Source organism: Sus scrofa, chromosome 5 (assembly GCF_000003025.6).
Source record: "Sus scrofa isolate TJ Tabasco breed Duroc chromosome 5, Sscrofa11.1, whole genome shotgun sequence".
Classification (NCBI taxonomy): domain Eukaryota; kingdom Metazoa; phylum Chordata; class Mammalia; order Artiodactyla; family Suidae; genus Sus; species Sus scrofa.
Genome location: NC_010447.5, coordinates 96,259,680 through 96,275,120, shown reverse-complemented (window position 1 = coordinate 96,275,120; position 15,441 = coordinate 96,259,680). Strand labels below are relative to the sequence as shown.

Sequence of the window (15,441 nt, the reverse complement as noted above, 5' to 3'; positions counted from 1 at the left end):
CAGTGGGTTAAGGATCTGGCGTTACAGTGAACTGTGCTGTAGGTTGTAGACATGGCTCGGATCCTGCATTGCTGTGGCTGTAGAGTAGGTTGGCAGCTGCAGCTCAGATTCAACCCCTAGTCTGGGAGCTTCCATGTGTCGCAAGTGGGGCCCTAAGAGGACAAAAACAAAAAAAACAAAAACAAAAACAAAACAGAGTTCAGATAAAGTTTATCGCTATCATAATTTTACCACAAAAGTCACACATCTCCTTTTTCCTCAAAAAGAGTATAACATCTATCTGATTTTGAATCATTTGACATTTAACACATTTCCCCAATTCTTTCAGATTTGTCATATGATTTATCATATCATTCCTTCATTTACAGCTAATATTAAAGTGATATATTTAAAACAAAATGAATTCCCGCTATTCATTCTCCCCCTTTTTTCCTAATTAATTAAGAATACATCCTGTCAACATTTCCATGAGCTTCACGTATTAAAGAAATTAATTGAGAAAAATAAGAATCATACTTCCTTTTTGCTATCAGGCTCTTATCACACATTTAAAAAATTATTCTTTGCACGTCAAAATCTCATAAAACAATTTAAATATCATGCAAAGAATATATAATTTCTTGATTCCTTCATTAAAGTGGCTTTAAAGGGATTCTATCACAAAAAAATGTCCTGATAGTAAGAAGAAAATATAATGCTTAGAATTTTAATGTGATATTAAGTGAAAATCCAGTCTTTTAAACTTCTATTGTGCCCCCTAGTGTCGGAAAGGGAAAATTTCCTGTACATAGTTTGTCAATTCAGATTTATATACAGAAAATTTCCTTGAGTGAGTCGTTTTCAATATTGTGTTGTATGTAAGTCTGTAAAACAAACTAAAAATAGTAAAAAAAATCCATTGTTAAATTCCTAAACATTAAATTACAGGAATGACTCCTTACTATTTAAAATTATTATTCATCTTCTTTGGTATAGGGTAAAATGGAGAAATCAATTCCATAGACATATACAATATAATTTAAATCAACTCTCTGTAGAAGTCGATCCAGACTTCTTTTCTTGATTGTTACTGTATGATTGATGTGCTTAAGAAGTGAGAAAGTCTCAGACACCATTTACCTTCAAATATTCACATTTCTAACAGCACCACCTTTTAAGATCACACCATGTATCCTGAAATACTTAAAGCAAGAAGAAAACTTCACTCCAAAAGACAATCTGAGAAATTTTCTTCCTATAACCAGGAGAGGGAATGGGTGTCATTGTAACCGGCAAAATGTGTGAAGATGCTCTTAGAAACGTGCCTGGTGGAGAGCGGTTATCTAGGACTATTTCCTTTCCAGAGTATGGTCTCATTTTTTATGACTCTCGCAGAGGAAGAGATCTGATGCAATGGTGAAAACCAGTGAGAGAGGGATTACAGACTGAATAAGGCATGGCGTCAAGACTGAATCCAAAAGGAGCAGGTCAACGCCGACAGAAAAAGAGGAAAGTATCAGAAAATAGCAATCGGTGATGCAGTGCTGCATATTTCCACCTGCTAACACATAAATAGTTTAGAGCTGGGTTTTGTAAACATCAAATTACTTTTCTAAGACATTCAACCATAAGTCAGCATATACACTTCCGTCATCCTTCCAGTTACTTAAAGACTTTTTGATTTTTAGGAAAAAATACCCTATTCCTTAGAGCTACTACTCTCTTTTCTTAAAACTGATTTTCTCTTTTCTCTAAAGTATTTTGCTTAACTCAGTATTATAACTGGTTCTCTTCTAGCATGTACTAAGACTTGTATTAGTCCCCAAACCACAAACCCCTTGTTCAAAAGTGCGAATTACCAGAAAAGAATTCTCTGTAAGAACTTCTAAACATAAAGGATTACTGATTTCAGGCATTCATCCTGGAGGTTTTGCTTATATTAGAAATAACAGGTCTCATGCTTCACAAAATCAAAATGACAATTTAGAGTCAGGGAATGAGAGGAAATGGGGAAAGCAGGGTGCTGGAAGTTCTTTTCCCGTAGGCTCTATATAGAATTGCTTTTGAATGACTCCTTCTGTGTGTCAGAAATCCGGAGCAGCAGTAGCAATTAGGGACGATGTTACTTTCACTGGAGGTTCAGGAGTGGGAGAGAGGGGCGGGGGGACAAAGGAAAGGGGAGGAGGAAGTGGGGAGCAGAGGGAGGATGAAGATGAAGGGCACATCCTGAAGAGATGCTCGTGACATCATCCCCGGCATATATATATAGGGAAGGGTCAAAGCATCTCTCATAGTTCAGTCACTTCCAAAGTCAGCTGGAGGCTGGAGGAAGCGCGAGAGAGTCCCTTCAGCTTGTCTCTGACGTTTATGGACTTGGCTTGCTAGAAGGCTCAAGATGATGATGGCAGGAATGAAAATCCAGCTGGTGTGTGTGATACTGCTGGCTTTCAGCTCCTGGACTCTGTGCTCAGGTAAGCTCCTTCTGCATTTCACAACTCCCTGAAGGGATTTCTTTTAATGGTTATTGTTGTTGTTGTTGTTTTGCAGTGTGTTGCTACTTACATTAATGCATTCAGGGAGAAGAGTCTCTCCCTTATTCTGGATTGGCTTTTGAGTGGCAGAAACTAGGTATTTTCTTGCTTTGTCCTTATGATCGCAAGAACTGAAAGATCTCTTTTTCATTTTTAAATCTGAGAGATAATAAAAGGGATTTTGGTGAAACACGTCATGGCCCCCTTTGCAGTGTAACCACTAGAGAAAACCAAAATATGTAAAACTTGAGTCAGGCTGGCCACTACCCAAAGAAGGAAATGTGAGAAAGTGAAAACCTGTAATTAAAACTGATTCCATTTGGGATGTTTGATCTTGTCCTCATTCATTCTCTTAGGATGAAGTGGCTTCTCTCTCCCACAAATTATTGTCTTAGTTGTATGTGTATTAAGATACAGTAAAAATTGATGTTTGATGAACAAATGAATAAAGCATTATTTGTGGAAATTTATTTCTAGAAAAATATTAAAAAAAACCAAGCTCTTTTACAAATACATTTAATGTCACTTTTCTATGTGACAGATAGGCATACTATTAACTGTTTTTTTGCATGTTATTTAAGTTGATTCAGGATGTAACTGGAAAATTGTCATTCTTATATTAAGAAAAATTATTTCCCTGCAGAGTATTTTGCCTGTGATAATTAAGAAGAAACCATACATTGCTAAATATTTATCAATAGCTGACTTTGAAAATAAGATTTAAATTTAAAAGAGTAACATGAAATATTTTAATGATTGCAATGTGCTCCAATTAATGTTTGAAAAATAACTGAATGATCACATCAAAATGAAAAAAAAAAAACAGAAGGGCAGCAAAAATCACTTAACCTGCTTTATATTGTTGTATCTTATAAATGTGACACTGAAATATTTCATTCAAATTCCTGATTTTATTTAAATTAATATAAATGTTACTTAACATTTTAAGTTTCTTTTTATCATTAGAAAAAGATCTTGAACTTCTAACTTGCAAATGTTTTTATGAGAAAAATATCAACTTTCCCACAATGATTTTACCTAATAGTTACATGAGTTTAAAGGTATACTTAGAGTATGTGAGAAAAATGTAATTGATTAAGTACAGTGTTTATTAACTCTGGAAATTTCTTGGTGTGATAAGCTAAAATGTGTGAAGATTTTGGGCATACATTTTTGACAAATGGCTAAAGGAATTAATCTTTCTTCTTGAAAAACAGATTGGACCTCTACAAAATAGGAGAAAAAGATCTCTGGTATAATTTAGTTCCTGGTACAATTTAACAAATGTGCCACTTCTCTTTTGCAAGAAATACAGAATCATTTTAATTTCTGCTTTGTTTTATGATATATATATAGCTCAATGAGTATGAGCTAGTTCATCTTGTCAGGTTCTAGAACTTTATTTCTATTACCTTATGGTATTTTCTAAAATTTTCTCCCCTGTAAAATATCCATTAGAGGAGACTGGGAAGGTTATTTTAAAAAAATCAGAAATCCATTTTCAACATTATTGCACATGTATTGATGGACAGCTCCACTTGTGCTTGAGCAATTTCCTTGATAGCCTGTGATAAAATTGCTAAGAGCACATAATTCTAAATTCTTGTTTAGTGTATAAAAACAAATCTTTCTAAGTGTGTTTGTAAAACAGCATCTGAAATTAAATATATTGCAGAGTCTTTCCTATTCTAAAATTATCAACATGCTATTCCCTTTGGTCTCGTCTTGAAAAGTGTCTTGTACATACCTTTTCTTTATGTTGTTTTAAAAAATCAATATGCATATATTCTATATATGTAAACTATTGCTAGTAAAACTTAACCAGCATATTGATGAAATCTCTATTATATAATATAATCAATTTTTTTTACACTGACATTTAGAGATTAAACAATTCCAAATCATCAGTAGCTCTCTTGGCATAAAATCACGTGCTTGTTTTCTTAAAAGTGTTTTTATTATCCTAATAGCCTAAAATAAAACTGTAATTGTTGTTCTGTGAATACTGTTTTAGGGAGAATAAATACAGAGGAGAGACAATAAATTTCTAAAACAAAATTTTTGAGATTCATCTTAAATCTCTGCTACAATTATATGATGTATGATTATATAGTAACATGTGGTTTTGATTTTACTCAGATTCAGAAGAGGAAATGAAAGCGTTAGAAGCAGATTTATTGACCAATATGCATACATCAAAGGTAACTTTTTCTTTTTTTTAAACCAAGGACTGGAAAACATATTCACTCTCCTTATAAACACAGTGTCCTTTTCCTATAGCAATAATTTCCCAGTGAGACTGAAGAGTTTATTGGGAGGCGGTCCCTTTTTGGGAAACTTTTCCTTAAATTTAAAGGATTAAGGGTGTTGATGTGACAGAGAAAGAAATTATAGGGATTGCAAATCATTATAATGAAATTTTAATTAGGTCATCATATATTATTTACATGGGCCTGCAAATTTGTTTCTAAAAACCCGCTTTCCATTCCAATCACATTGTGTATGATGATGTCCATTGGCCTCACGTTAATATGTAAACAGAAACTAAGTACCATTTTTGCCTTTTTTGTAATATTGGGAAAAGTGAAACGGAGTTTCTAAATTAAAGACAAAAGGTTGATGAAACCCATGAAAGAAAAGTGGTAGCGAGTGAGGAGCAATCGACTGGCCAACAGTAGCCTTGAGATCTAACTCTGCAGCTGTGACTTAGGAACTAATGGATATTAAGCAAGGGGGTTAGTTACCATTATTTGCCTTTGTTTCCTCATTTTTAAATGTTGGAATTGGAGTTTATGATCTCTTAGACATTTACATTTCATCTACTCCTAGATTTAAAATTTTCTCATAACACAAATGTTATCTGTACCTGCTCATTGTTTTCACTGAATAAAATAAAACTTGGTACCGTACTCTGTTATTCCTCTCTTGGGGTCCTGCAAGCAAGTTCCTTAAGTTCCAGCCCGTACCCAGGAATAAAAGTCAATTAGAATATACCCGATTATCACGCTACCACACTACCCTGATTTACCCTGAGTGCGTTAATCAGTGTGTACCTACATGTAGAGTTAGAGAACAGAGGTGACAACAAAAAGATGTTTCTCAAAGAAAAACACATTTTGAGGTGAGGCAGTTACCCATGCAGTCACTGTTATAACACTGGCATCAAGGCTGAGGACTCAACAGATGAGAGGAAAATAAATACTCAAAACTCCTGTCTAATTTTGGAAACAATACTTCAACTCAGGTCCTGCCACTTCAGGTTTCTCTTCCCTAATTGTATGAGCATGTTCCAGGTGCAACAACTCCTAGAATACAAGGAGATTCAAATTATACGTCTGATAATGCGTGTGAAGGGGAAATACCCATTTTGTGTATGTCTGAATGTGTAGGACATTATTTGAAAGCTAAGGAGGATTTTTTTCTACTATGGCCCATGAAAGACATTTGGTGACTTTTAAGCACATATATATTTCCGTGATTGCCCAGATCTGCAAAAAGGTGAACACCCTGAAATCTCTTCTACCATAATTTGGCAGGTCTTCTATGAAGGATGAACACATTTCCTTTAGCCATTAAAACTCAGTGACCAAATATGTTTAACCCTGAGATAACAGTTACCTTGTTGAAGTCACAATCAGAATAGCAATAACTACCATGACTTCAACTCAAAAACAGGCAGACAGATGAAGTCGATAGTCTGCTTTGGAAAATGGGACAGACCAGAATGCCTTAGTGTCTTGGCAGGGATTTTACCTCTATGATTTAAAGTTCACAGTGACACGTAAAGAATCTCCAAAATATGGTATGGTTTGGGGAGTGCTAGTTTGTAAAAATGTAGGTGTAGAGGTTATGATTCCTTTTCAGGCCAAGACACTGCGAAGGAAAAACAATTCCAGTATGCGAGTGGTTTAGTTTCTTAAGAGAAATACACAGCAAAGGACAGACATGATGAAATGATTCTCTTTCATCCAGTCATAGGTTGTATCTCTAAAACAGGTCATGGAAGACAAACTGAATCATCTTGCCCCCCTTTTTACTTGAAATAAGTAAAATACAGACTATGATGAGGAAGCACCCAAAAGCATAATTACCCCAATTTTGCAGCTAGATGGGAACAAAAAGCTCATTTCTTGTTCTTTACAAAACTACTATCACTTATTTCTATGTCATTTAATTGGTTTTGGGGGTTTGTACTGTTCTAGACAAAAAACAAAAAACAAAAAACAAAAAACAAAACCTCTAAACTTTTGGCTATTTTAACCAAATGACTATATTTAAAAATTTAAGAGAGCAGTATTTGATGTTAGTCTAATGCTACTCTTAAAAGCTTCAGCTTTCTTCTTTCCACTCTAAAGGTAATATGTGTGAGCAATTTCAAAGTAAAACTGTTGAGACACTGAAATACTCATGTGGACATACACTTAGGCAACAGAAGACTAAGATTCCAAAGCTGGAAGAGAAGTGGAAGATAAGTTTTTTCTCACAATACAATTCTCTTTATTACCAATGCTAGTTCTGTGGTATCATTTTATTAAGAAAGAGAACTTTGTACAGTATGTTTTCTTCAGGCTTTGAAAAAGCTGTTGGAATGACAATTTTCTACGGTCAAATTCAATACCTTATATATAGGAAGAGCTTGATAAATATTTATGAACTAACAGTGGAAATCTAGGATTTGTTACTAGCCCTCACCTTTTGTATTTGATATAAAAACCACAGACAACTTTAATTATTTTTACTTAGGTGAAATGCTTGAATTTTCCATGAATTTACCAGTTCACCCATTCAAATGCTTCTAATACACTCAAGTTCAGCATATTATAGATATAGATTCGGTCCCATTTAATTCAGGCAATTGAAATTTGACCAGTATCGTGTTCAGTAGTAGACAGTTAAATCAAATGATGGTAAATAAGAACTACAAATATTCTTGTTTGCCTCATTTTGAAAGCAAAAGATGGTAATATTCTAAATTTCTTATCTATAGGCTTAGGTCTAATATAAACATTTGCATAAAATAATTCAATAAATAAGAATGTTTTATTGTTAAAGAAAAACTATTCATGACACTTGCTAAAGATAGCAAGTTTATTATTATATTATTATGTAGTATTATTATTACTATAAGTTTATTATTATTAGAGAGGAGCTACTGTAACAGGGGCTTTGCAAAGATCAAGCTCAACTCCAAATGCAACAAGGGCAGATGTGGATTTACAGACAAGGAGCAGGGCGGAGGTCAGCATAAGGAAAATCACTAAGAGGAAATATTAAGTCTAGGAGGATTCTTCTTTTCTTTTTTTTTTAGAATTCCTTATTTTTTTATTGTTATTTCCCCAATACAGTTTTTTTTTCTACTGTACAGCATGGTGACCCAGTTACACATACATGTGTACATTCTTTTTTCTCCCATCATCATGCTCCATCATAAGTGACCAGACATAGTCTAGGAGGATTCTTGCTAGACTACATAACAGAATTCTCCTATCGAGGATGGAAAGCTGATAAAATATCTGATATTTGGTCAGCCATCTAGGGTGATCAGATACTAAGGATGAGGCATTTTTGCTGATTCAACTCAGAATTGTTCCTGCTAAAGCTGGACTAAGTGGACCAAGGACGGGCCCAAGGTCAGAACCTAGACCAGAAGAGGGCTCAGAAGAGTTTGCCTCAGATGGCATCAATGACAGAGTCTCTGTCATTTCCTTAAATGGAATAGTTCAAACCTTATACAAAATGTCCTCAAATACATGTGTATTTAGACACCCTATGGTCCAGAATGCTCTTTCTGCTGTGCTGTATGACACGGGCTAATATGGCATTAGAGGGTAGTACTGACGGATTTAGTGATTATTTTAACTGGCAGAAGGGAATAAAATGATTTACTATTTCCTCACCCAAAAAACAATCAGACAACACAAGTCCTGAGAGAGACTTTATGAATAAAGCATACGGTGGTCAAGTAGTTTGGGGAAGATTTGCTATGATGTTGGCACCACTGAAAAGTTACAATGAGTATTTGCAGGTAAAAAGCTATGGGGATTCCTAAATTTGAGAAGCCTATAAATTTAAACTCAAGGTTTCCAATTTACTTGACAGTCCGTCTTTGTTAAAAACAGTGGGTGCAAAATTAGTGTTCTAAGGACAACACTTTAGAAAAAAACACTCAGATGATCTCTAACAAGCTTCCCAAATGGAAAACTGTAGTATCCCATTAACTGGCAAGACATGAGGTGGGGCTGCCACACAATGGAGCATGTTGCCTCTGAGTTTCCCACAGCAGAAAAATTCACCCAGTGGCTGATAACCCTATTATCATAGGGGCATAGTTGAAAGGATTTCCAAACCGACTGAAACCACCATAGTGGAGATCTGTGTACTCACAGATTACATGTCCTTGGGATAATATTTTAACCAAAGGGTATGCATCCTTACCATTTTAATACATACTGCCAAAACACCATCCAAGAAGGTATACTGATGTGTACTCAGACCAAATATTTAGAAGAAAAAGTATCTGTTTCTCCATATCCCCGTAAGTACACTGAGTGTACTTCCACTTTTTAGCGTCTTCTGATTGGATCGTAGCCGAGTTGTACATCATTCCACATATCTGTTGCTGTACATATACCTTCTTTGATGAGTGATGCTGTGACTTGTCTGCTCATATAGCTTACCTGATGTTTATTTATTTTTTTTTTAACTGAGGCATTCGCCAGTTTCTTTTTGAAGGTCTCCACCTGTGTTAAGTACACTAACATTTTGTGGCAGCTTTTGCAACACATCTTGCTTTTGTTTTTAGCGCAGGCTGTTAATTTTCCAAAGATAACTTACACACTTATGTATTTAAAGTTATCTATGAATTCTGAATTGGATATTTGCTTAATGATGTTTTTCAAATTTACATTATTTCAGTATGTTTACATACCTTTCTTTTTACTCATATTTAACCCATCTGGATATTGTTAGATCATACTATGTCAGTGAAAGTTCTAACTAGATCTAAATCAAGATTTCTTCATAGCCAACTGTCCCAAGGACTTCAGATGCAAACTCTGCTATGTGTTCTACCCTCATATGTATTTGGATCAATTTTTGGACATTTTATTCTCTTTTGTTGTTTTATATTTATTCTTGCTCTATTAAATCACTCTTTGATTATGGAAACTTTAAAACACATTTTAATATCTTGTAGACTAAGTCCGTCTGTACCACCTTTTTATTTTTCTGAATCTTCTTAGTTCTCACACATTCATAATTCCAAAGTAACTTATAATTATTTTGCTGCATCCCCTCCTCTAACTTCCAGTGTCCCCACATTTCCCAAATTGGGACTTTGGTTTGCAATTGCATCACATTTTTGGAGAATAATTTAGAGAGATTTGACACCAATAGCAGTGATACTGTTATCATTGAGTCTTCTCTTCATAACTTTATGGTCATTCAAAAAAATGTTTCGTATGTCCTTTAGGAGTAATTTATATATATTTTACATCTGTGCCCTTTGAGATGTTTGCTAATGGTTATCATTATTAACAAATATATCATATATCATTATTCATATATTCATATTCATATATCATTATTCATATATCATTATTTCACATTTAGGTTCTCCAAAAATTGACAGATGGAAAGTTATCCATTACGGTAATAAAGATTTCAGACAAGATCTTAATAGAAAAGGCTGTTTATTTGAGAAAATATTATCATTTTCAAATAAATAAACTGGTCACTTGTGATGCTGCCTTTGACAACTATTAGTATGTGAAGTAGATTAATGGTCCCAACTATTGTAACTGTCCAAACCTATTAATATCATTTTAGTCACTGCTCTATTAGACAATAAAGTGTAATAAAGAGTGATATTTTTAATATTTCACCTATGACGTACACATACATACTTATGTATTTCTGCTTACTATAATTTCTCTTTTCTTTCTGGCTTTGCTTATGTGTATGTGCTTAAATGCATGTAACTTTATTGCATTTTAAAAATAGAGGATATGAAGTATTGGCACTACTCAGCTCTGCGATATGAAGTTACTAAACTAATAACAGTGTTTTTATTAGAGTAACAGATTCTACAAGATAATGGCTTAGCACAATAGAAATTTATTTCTTACTCTTCTAGCACAAGTTTTAATTGCACTATCTGTTTCTACATTTCAGATAAGCAAAGCAAGTGTTCCCTCCTGGAAAATGAGCCTGCTGAATGTGTGCAGTCTTATAAATAACCTGAACAGCCAAGCCGAGGAAACGGGAGAATTTCATGAGGAGGAGCTTATGACAAGAAGGAAATTTCCCACTGCCCTGGATGGCTTTAGCTTGGAGGCAATGCTGACAATATACCAGCTCCGAAAAATCTGTCACAGCAGGGCCTTTCAACATTGGGAGGTAAAACAAAAACAAAATAGGAATACGATTATGCTTATGCCAGTTAGGTCTCATTTGTACTGATTTTTAAAATCCTGATCATTATCATAACAGGAAGACATAAATATTAAAGAAGAATAAACCATGTGTTGAGGTTAACATTCCTTCAGATCTTCAAAGTCTCCTTCAGATATTTGGAGTTTAGCAGAGGATCTTTGCCTCAGTTTAAAAGGGGAATCTATCTTAAAGCAGATTTGATCCACTTGCTTTTATTGTGCTTAACCGTATGGCATGCTTAGACAATTTTTGGTGGTGGTGGTGGTGGTGGCAGCATGCCTGAGAAATTTAGGAAACTCAAAATATTTTCCTAGAAACACTAAGTCATGTGTGTTTGTTTGTAAACAAACACAGAACACGAAAGGTTCAATTTTTACTTGAATATATTATGCAAATCTAAATGATAGGGATATGTATATAAGTGTATTTTTAATTGAATGTGTGGATTGTGTATTTAAATCCTTCTTAGAAACTAAACGAGGTCCACTATGGCTAATACAGGTAAATCTCATCGTCTGGAACTACAGCGAAGGACTGGATGAATCAGCTGTATTAAATATTGCACGAGTGAATCAGCTGTATTAAATTCTACACCTCTGGTTTGGAATTGTTTGGAGGAGAATGGAGAAATGAAAATGCTTTAAGAAAAAAAAAAGATGAAAATTTAAAAATTTTCCCACCAAGGGGAACATTTCTTGCAGATTAACCCTTAAGTCTGTGGTCATACCACCCTGAATGCACCTAGTCTCGTCAGACTAACCCCTACGAGAAATTTGCTTCATGTTTCATATTCTGGGCTTACACCAACTTTGGGGGTCTGAAGGGCGAGGGTGTCTTTCATGCTAATATAGCAATTTCTAGAAGTTCCTGTCACAAAGATGCCCTGTGGAAAAGTGGAAAGGCAATGCAGAACTTCTAGTGTTTATTCTTGTAAACAAAATATTTTCTGATTTAACAAAAATTGCAAAAAAGATAGTTTTAATTTTTCTTGCTGAATTGTTTATCCCTTAATGACAATTCCGGCTAAATGGTTTTCTCTTCCAAATACTACATCACTAAAACTTGGAAAGTACAGACTGTCACATCAGGAAATGCCAACTATGTGCTGTTTATCCGGGAACAAACCCTCAAACCTTCAATAAACTATTGTACTGACAAATCAGGTGCACATAAGATGAAAAATTTAGCTATTTTAAATGTTCTTGAGTGACTTAAAATAAAATGATAATATTATTCAGAGCATAGTAGAACTAATTACAGACTTTATGCACAGAGAACTAGATTACCTGTCAGTGGCTGTTTTTCCTTCTCTGAAATTGAATAGCTGTGGGTTGAAATAAAGTCCTTGAAATGCGATTCAATGCAACAGATTATGTTTAAAATCTTAGTCTCCTGTCAGTCTTAGTTATAGCCACCACAGAGTTTAGAAGATTATCAAAAATATGAACACAGTTCTTATCTTGAGCATTGATTTTTTTTTCTTTTTTTTTTTTTTTTTTCCTTTTCTAGGGCGGCTCCCGCGGCATATGGAGGTTCCCAGGTTAGGGGTCTATTCGGAGCTGTAGCCACCAGCCTACGCCAGAGCCACAGCAACAAGGGATCCGAGCCACGTCTGCAACCTACACCACAGCTCACGGCAACGCCGGATCGTTAACCCATTAAGCAAGGCCAGGGATCGAACCGGCAACCTCATGGTTCCTAGTCAGATTCGTTAACCACGGTGCCACGATGGGAATTCCTGACTTTTTTTTTAATTTCATGTAAATCATGTGCAAAACTCTGGAAAGGGTTCTTAAATATTTTTATGCTACTTGAACATTTTGAGTCAGAACAGTACGATCAGAAGAAGTGAACAGGGCATAATCAATGACATATTAGAGAAGATTCTACATGGAGATTAACCCCTTAAGTTTTTTTGCATGTGAACTTGCTTTTAATAATTAATTATTAAGCACCACAATCTAAAGATCTTTACCATTTAAACAGGGCTTTTACATATGTTTATTTCTATTATAACTGAGCAAGTGGGTAGAACAGCCATACCGCTCTCTGTGACAGAGAAATGAATCTTTAGAATGGCTTTCAAGTCAAATCAGTAATTAACTTAATTGAATATAAAATCCTATTGACCTTTGACACCAAACTTGGTTTGCTAGATTCAAAAACTCTGTATTGGTTGTGATTCATGATATATTTCCATATTTTGATCTGTCATAAATTGAATCCTAAAAAATACTCAAAGTTACATTGTGCGTTCCATCAATCAGAGGTATTAACAGACGGTCTTGATAAATTAAAAAATAATCTTTAAAGGCTAGCCTGATGAACGAGACAGAACACTGAACAAAGAATCAGAAAAATTATGTTCTTATCTTATCTCAGCCGCTTGATAGCTACCTGTCCTTGGGCAAATCACTCAATTGCTTTGAACCTCATTTATTTCATCCACATACTGTCAAGATGAGATAAAATGTAGAAAAATACTCTGAAATGGAGGACTTTATACGTGTAAGTTTTATTCATATTCTGTCTATCTTGCAGTTGATTCAAGAAGATGTTCTTGATGCTGGAAATGACAAAAATGAAAAGGAGGAAGTTATAAAGAGAAAAATTCCTTACATCCTGAAACGGCAGTTGTATGAGAATAAACCCAGAAGACCCTACATTCTCAAGAGAGGTTCTTACTACTACTGAGAGGATATTTTATTTACATGTGATTGTGATTTATCACCCTTTAATTAAATATAAAAATATATTTGTGTGGAAATATGACAGAACGCAATTGTCTCTTCTATAATTGTGGTTTATTAGATGTGATTTTTCTGCATTAATATAAACTGGACTAAATGTTTTCAAATAAATCCAGATCTTGAGCATGATGTGTTGTGTATAATTGGAGTAGATATTAATTAAGTCACATATAGAATGTTTGTAATTTTGCAAAGCACTCAATGGATTGTTAAAACAGTCAAAATATTTGACATTCCAAACCAACTTATAAAAGATTAGAAAAGAGTCTTACGGCAAAGTCTAGCCTACATGTCATTAACCCAAAACAAAGTGATAGCACCTGTTTTAGCATTTGACTGAATGTTTTATTGAATGGAAAGAAATACATGTTCTTTTCCAAGACTCCCTCATAAGTCTCTCAGATATGCAGAAGGTAGCAGTAGTAAAATAGGACCCTCTTCAAAGACTGATTAATGAATTATTGTTAATTATGCTTATCTGACTGGATGATCAACTGAATTTGCTTTTCTGTTAAATAAACTTCATAGCTAATAAAAAACTAGCCATCAGAACCATGTTTCTTTGCAGATTTACTTTCATTAGAAGAGGTGCCCTTTGTAGGAATTTCCCCCCTCATATCTAGTAAATGATAGCTTTATTTTTAACTTCATTGAAGAATTTGTGTGACTAATATTTTTTCCACTTAGGAGAACATTTTTGATGCAAAAGAAACCCTGGAAATAATTCCCCTTAAATTTCTGGAGTTCCCATCGTGGCGCAGTGGTTAACGAATCTGACTAGGAACCATGAGGTTGCGGGTTCGGTCCCTGCCCTTGCTCAGTGGGTTAACGATCCGGCGTTGCCGTGCGCTGTGGTGTAGGTTGCAGACGCGGCTGGGATCCCGCGTTGCTGTGGCTCTGGCGTAGGCCGGTGGCTACAGCTCCGATTCAACCCCTAGCCTGGGAACCTCCATATGCCGCGGGAGCGGCCCAAGGAATAGCAACAACAACAACAACAAAAAAAGACAAAAAGACAAAAAAAAAAAAAAAAAAAAGAAAAAAGAAAAAAAATTTCTTTTAAGACTGTGCTACGGTGTCATAAGCCCGCCCAGCCTTTATATCCCACCATCAACAGGGACCTCCAGGACTGTCGCTCTGACTGGGGCCCTAGGAGGGCTTCTCTTTGCAGCACTGCAGCCTAGTCCCACGGTCATCCATGAAGGAAGATATCAGACGTGGGTTATTCTGGAATTACGGAGTTTTGAGAATGCTTTCTTCTTCTGATAAATTGCCCCCCGCCCCCCTCCCAGGCTTAACCTCACTCAGGAGGATTTAACCCGATCTCCGAATTTCTCTGGTAAAATCAGAACTACTCACAAGCCCATCCCCACCAACTCTTACAATCTCATCTGCTTCAACATTAAAAAGTTCCCAACGCACTGATCCTAAGAAGGTAACTATTCCATAGTGGTTAAGAGTGTCTACTCTGGACTCAGATTCAACTCCACTACTCATCAGCAACCTTGGACAACTTATTCAACCTGTTCCCTCAACTACAGAATGTGGGGTCTGGGGGAAGATAAAAATGGCTTGACATTGTCTAAAATGCTTAGAACTGTGCCTGAAATATATTACTAGCATATTAAACTTAACAGTTATTCTGACTACTTTCACACCACTTTTCTCCTTCAAAAACTATGGAGCATAACACAATTTCATATATTAACTTTCCTGAATTTGGAACAACTACTGGTCCCCTGATTACCGCT

The 15,441-nt window shown here is 35.2% G+C and overlaps 1 protein-coding gene across 1 annotated transcript; it reads left to right on the top strand.

Moving 5' to 3' along the window:
• On the top strand, window positions 2,174-13,822 carry NTS (neurotensin). The gene is made up of 4 exons (XM_003481758.4): window positions 2,174-2,450; window positions 4,650-4,711; window positions 10,683-10,907; window positions 13,485-13,822. Exons 1-4 carry the CDS (start codon window positions 2,375-2,377, stop codon window positions 13,635-13,637), a joined length of 516 nt encoding a protein of 171 aa, XP_003481806.1. The 5' UTR covers window positions 2,174-2,374; the 3' UTR covers window positions 13,638-13,822.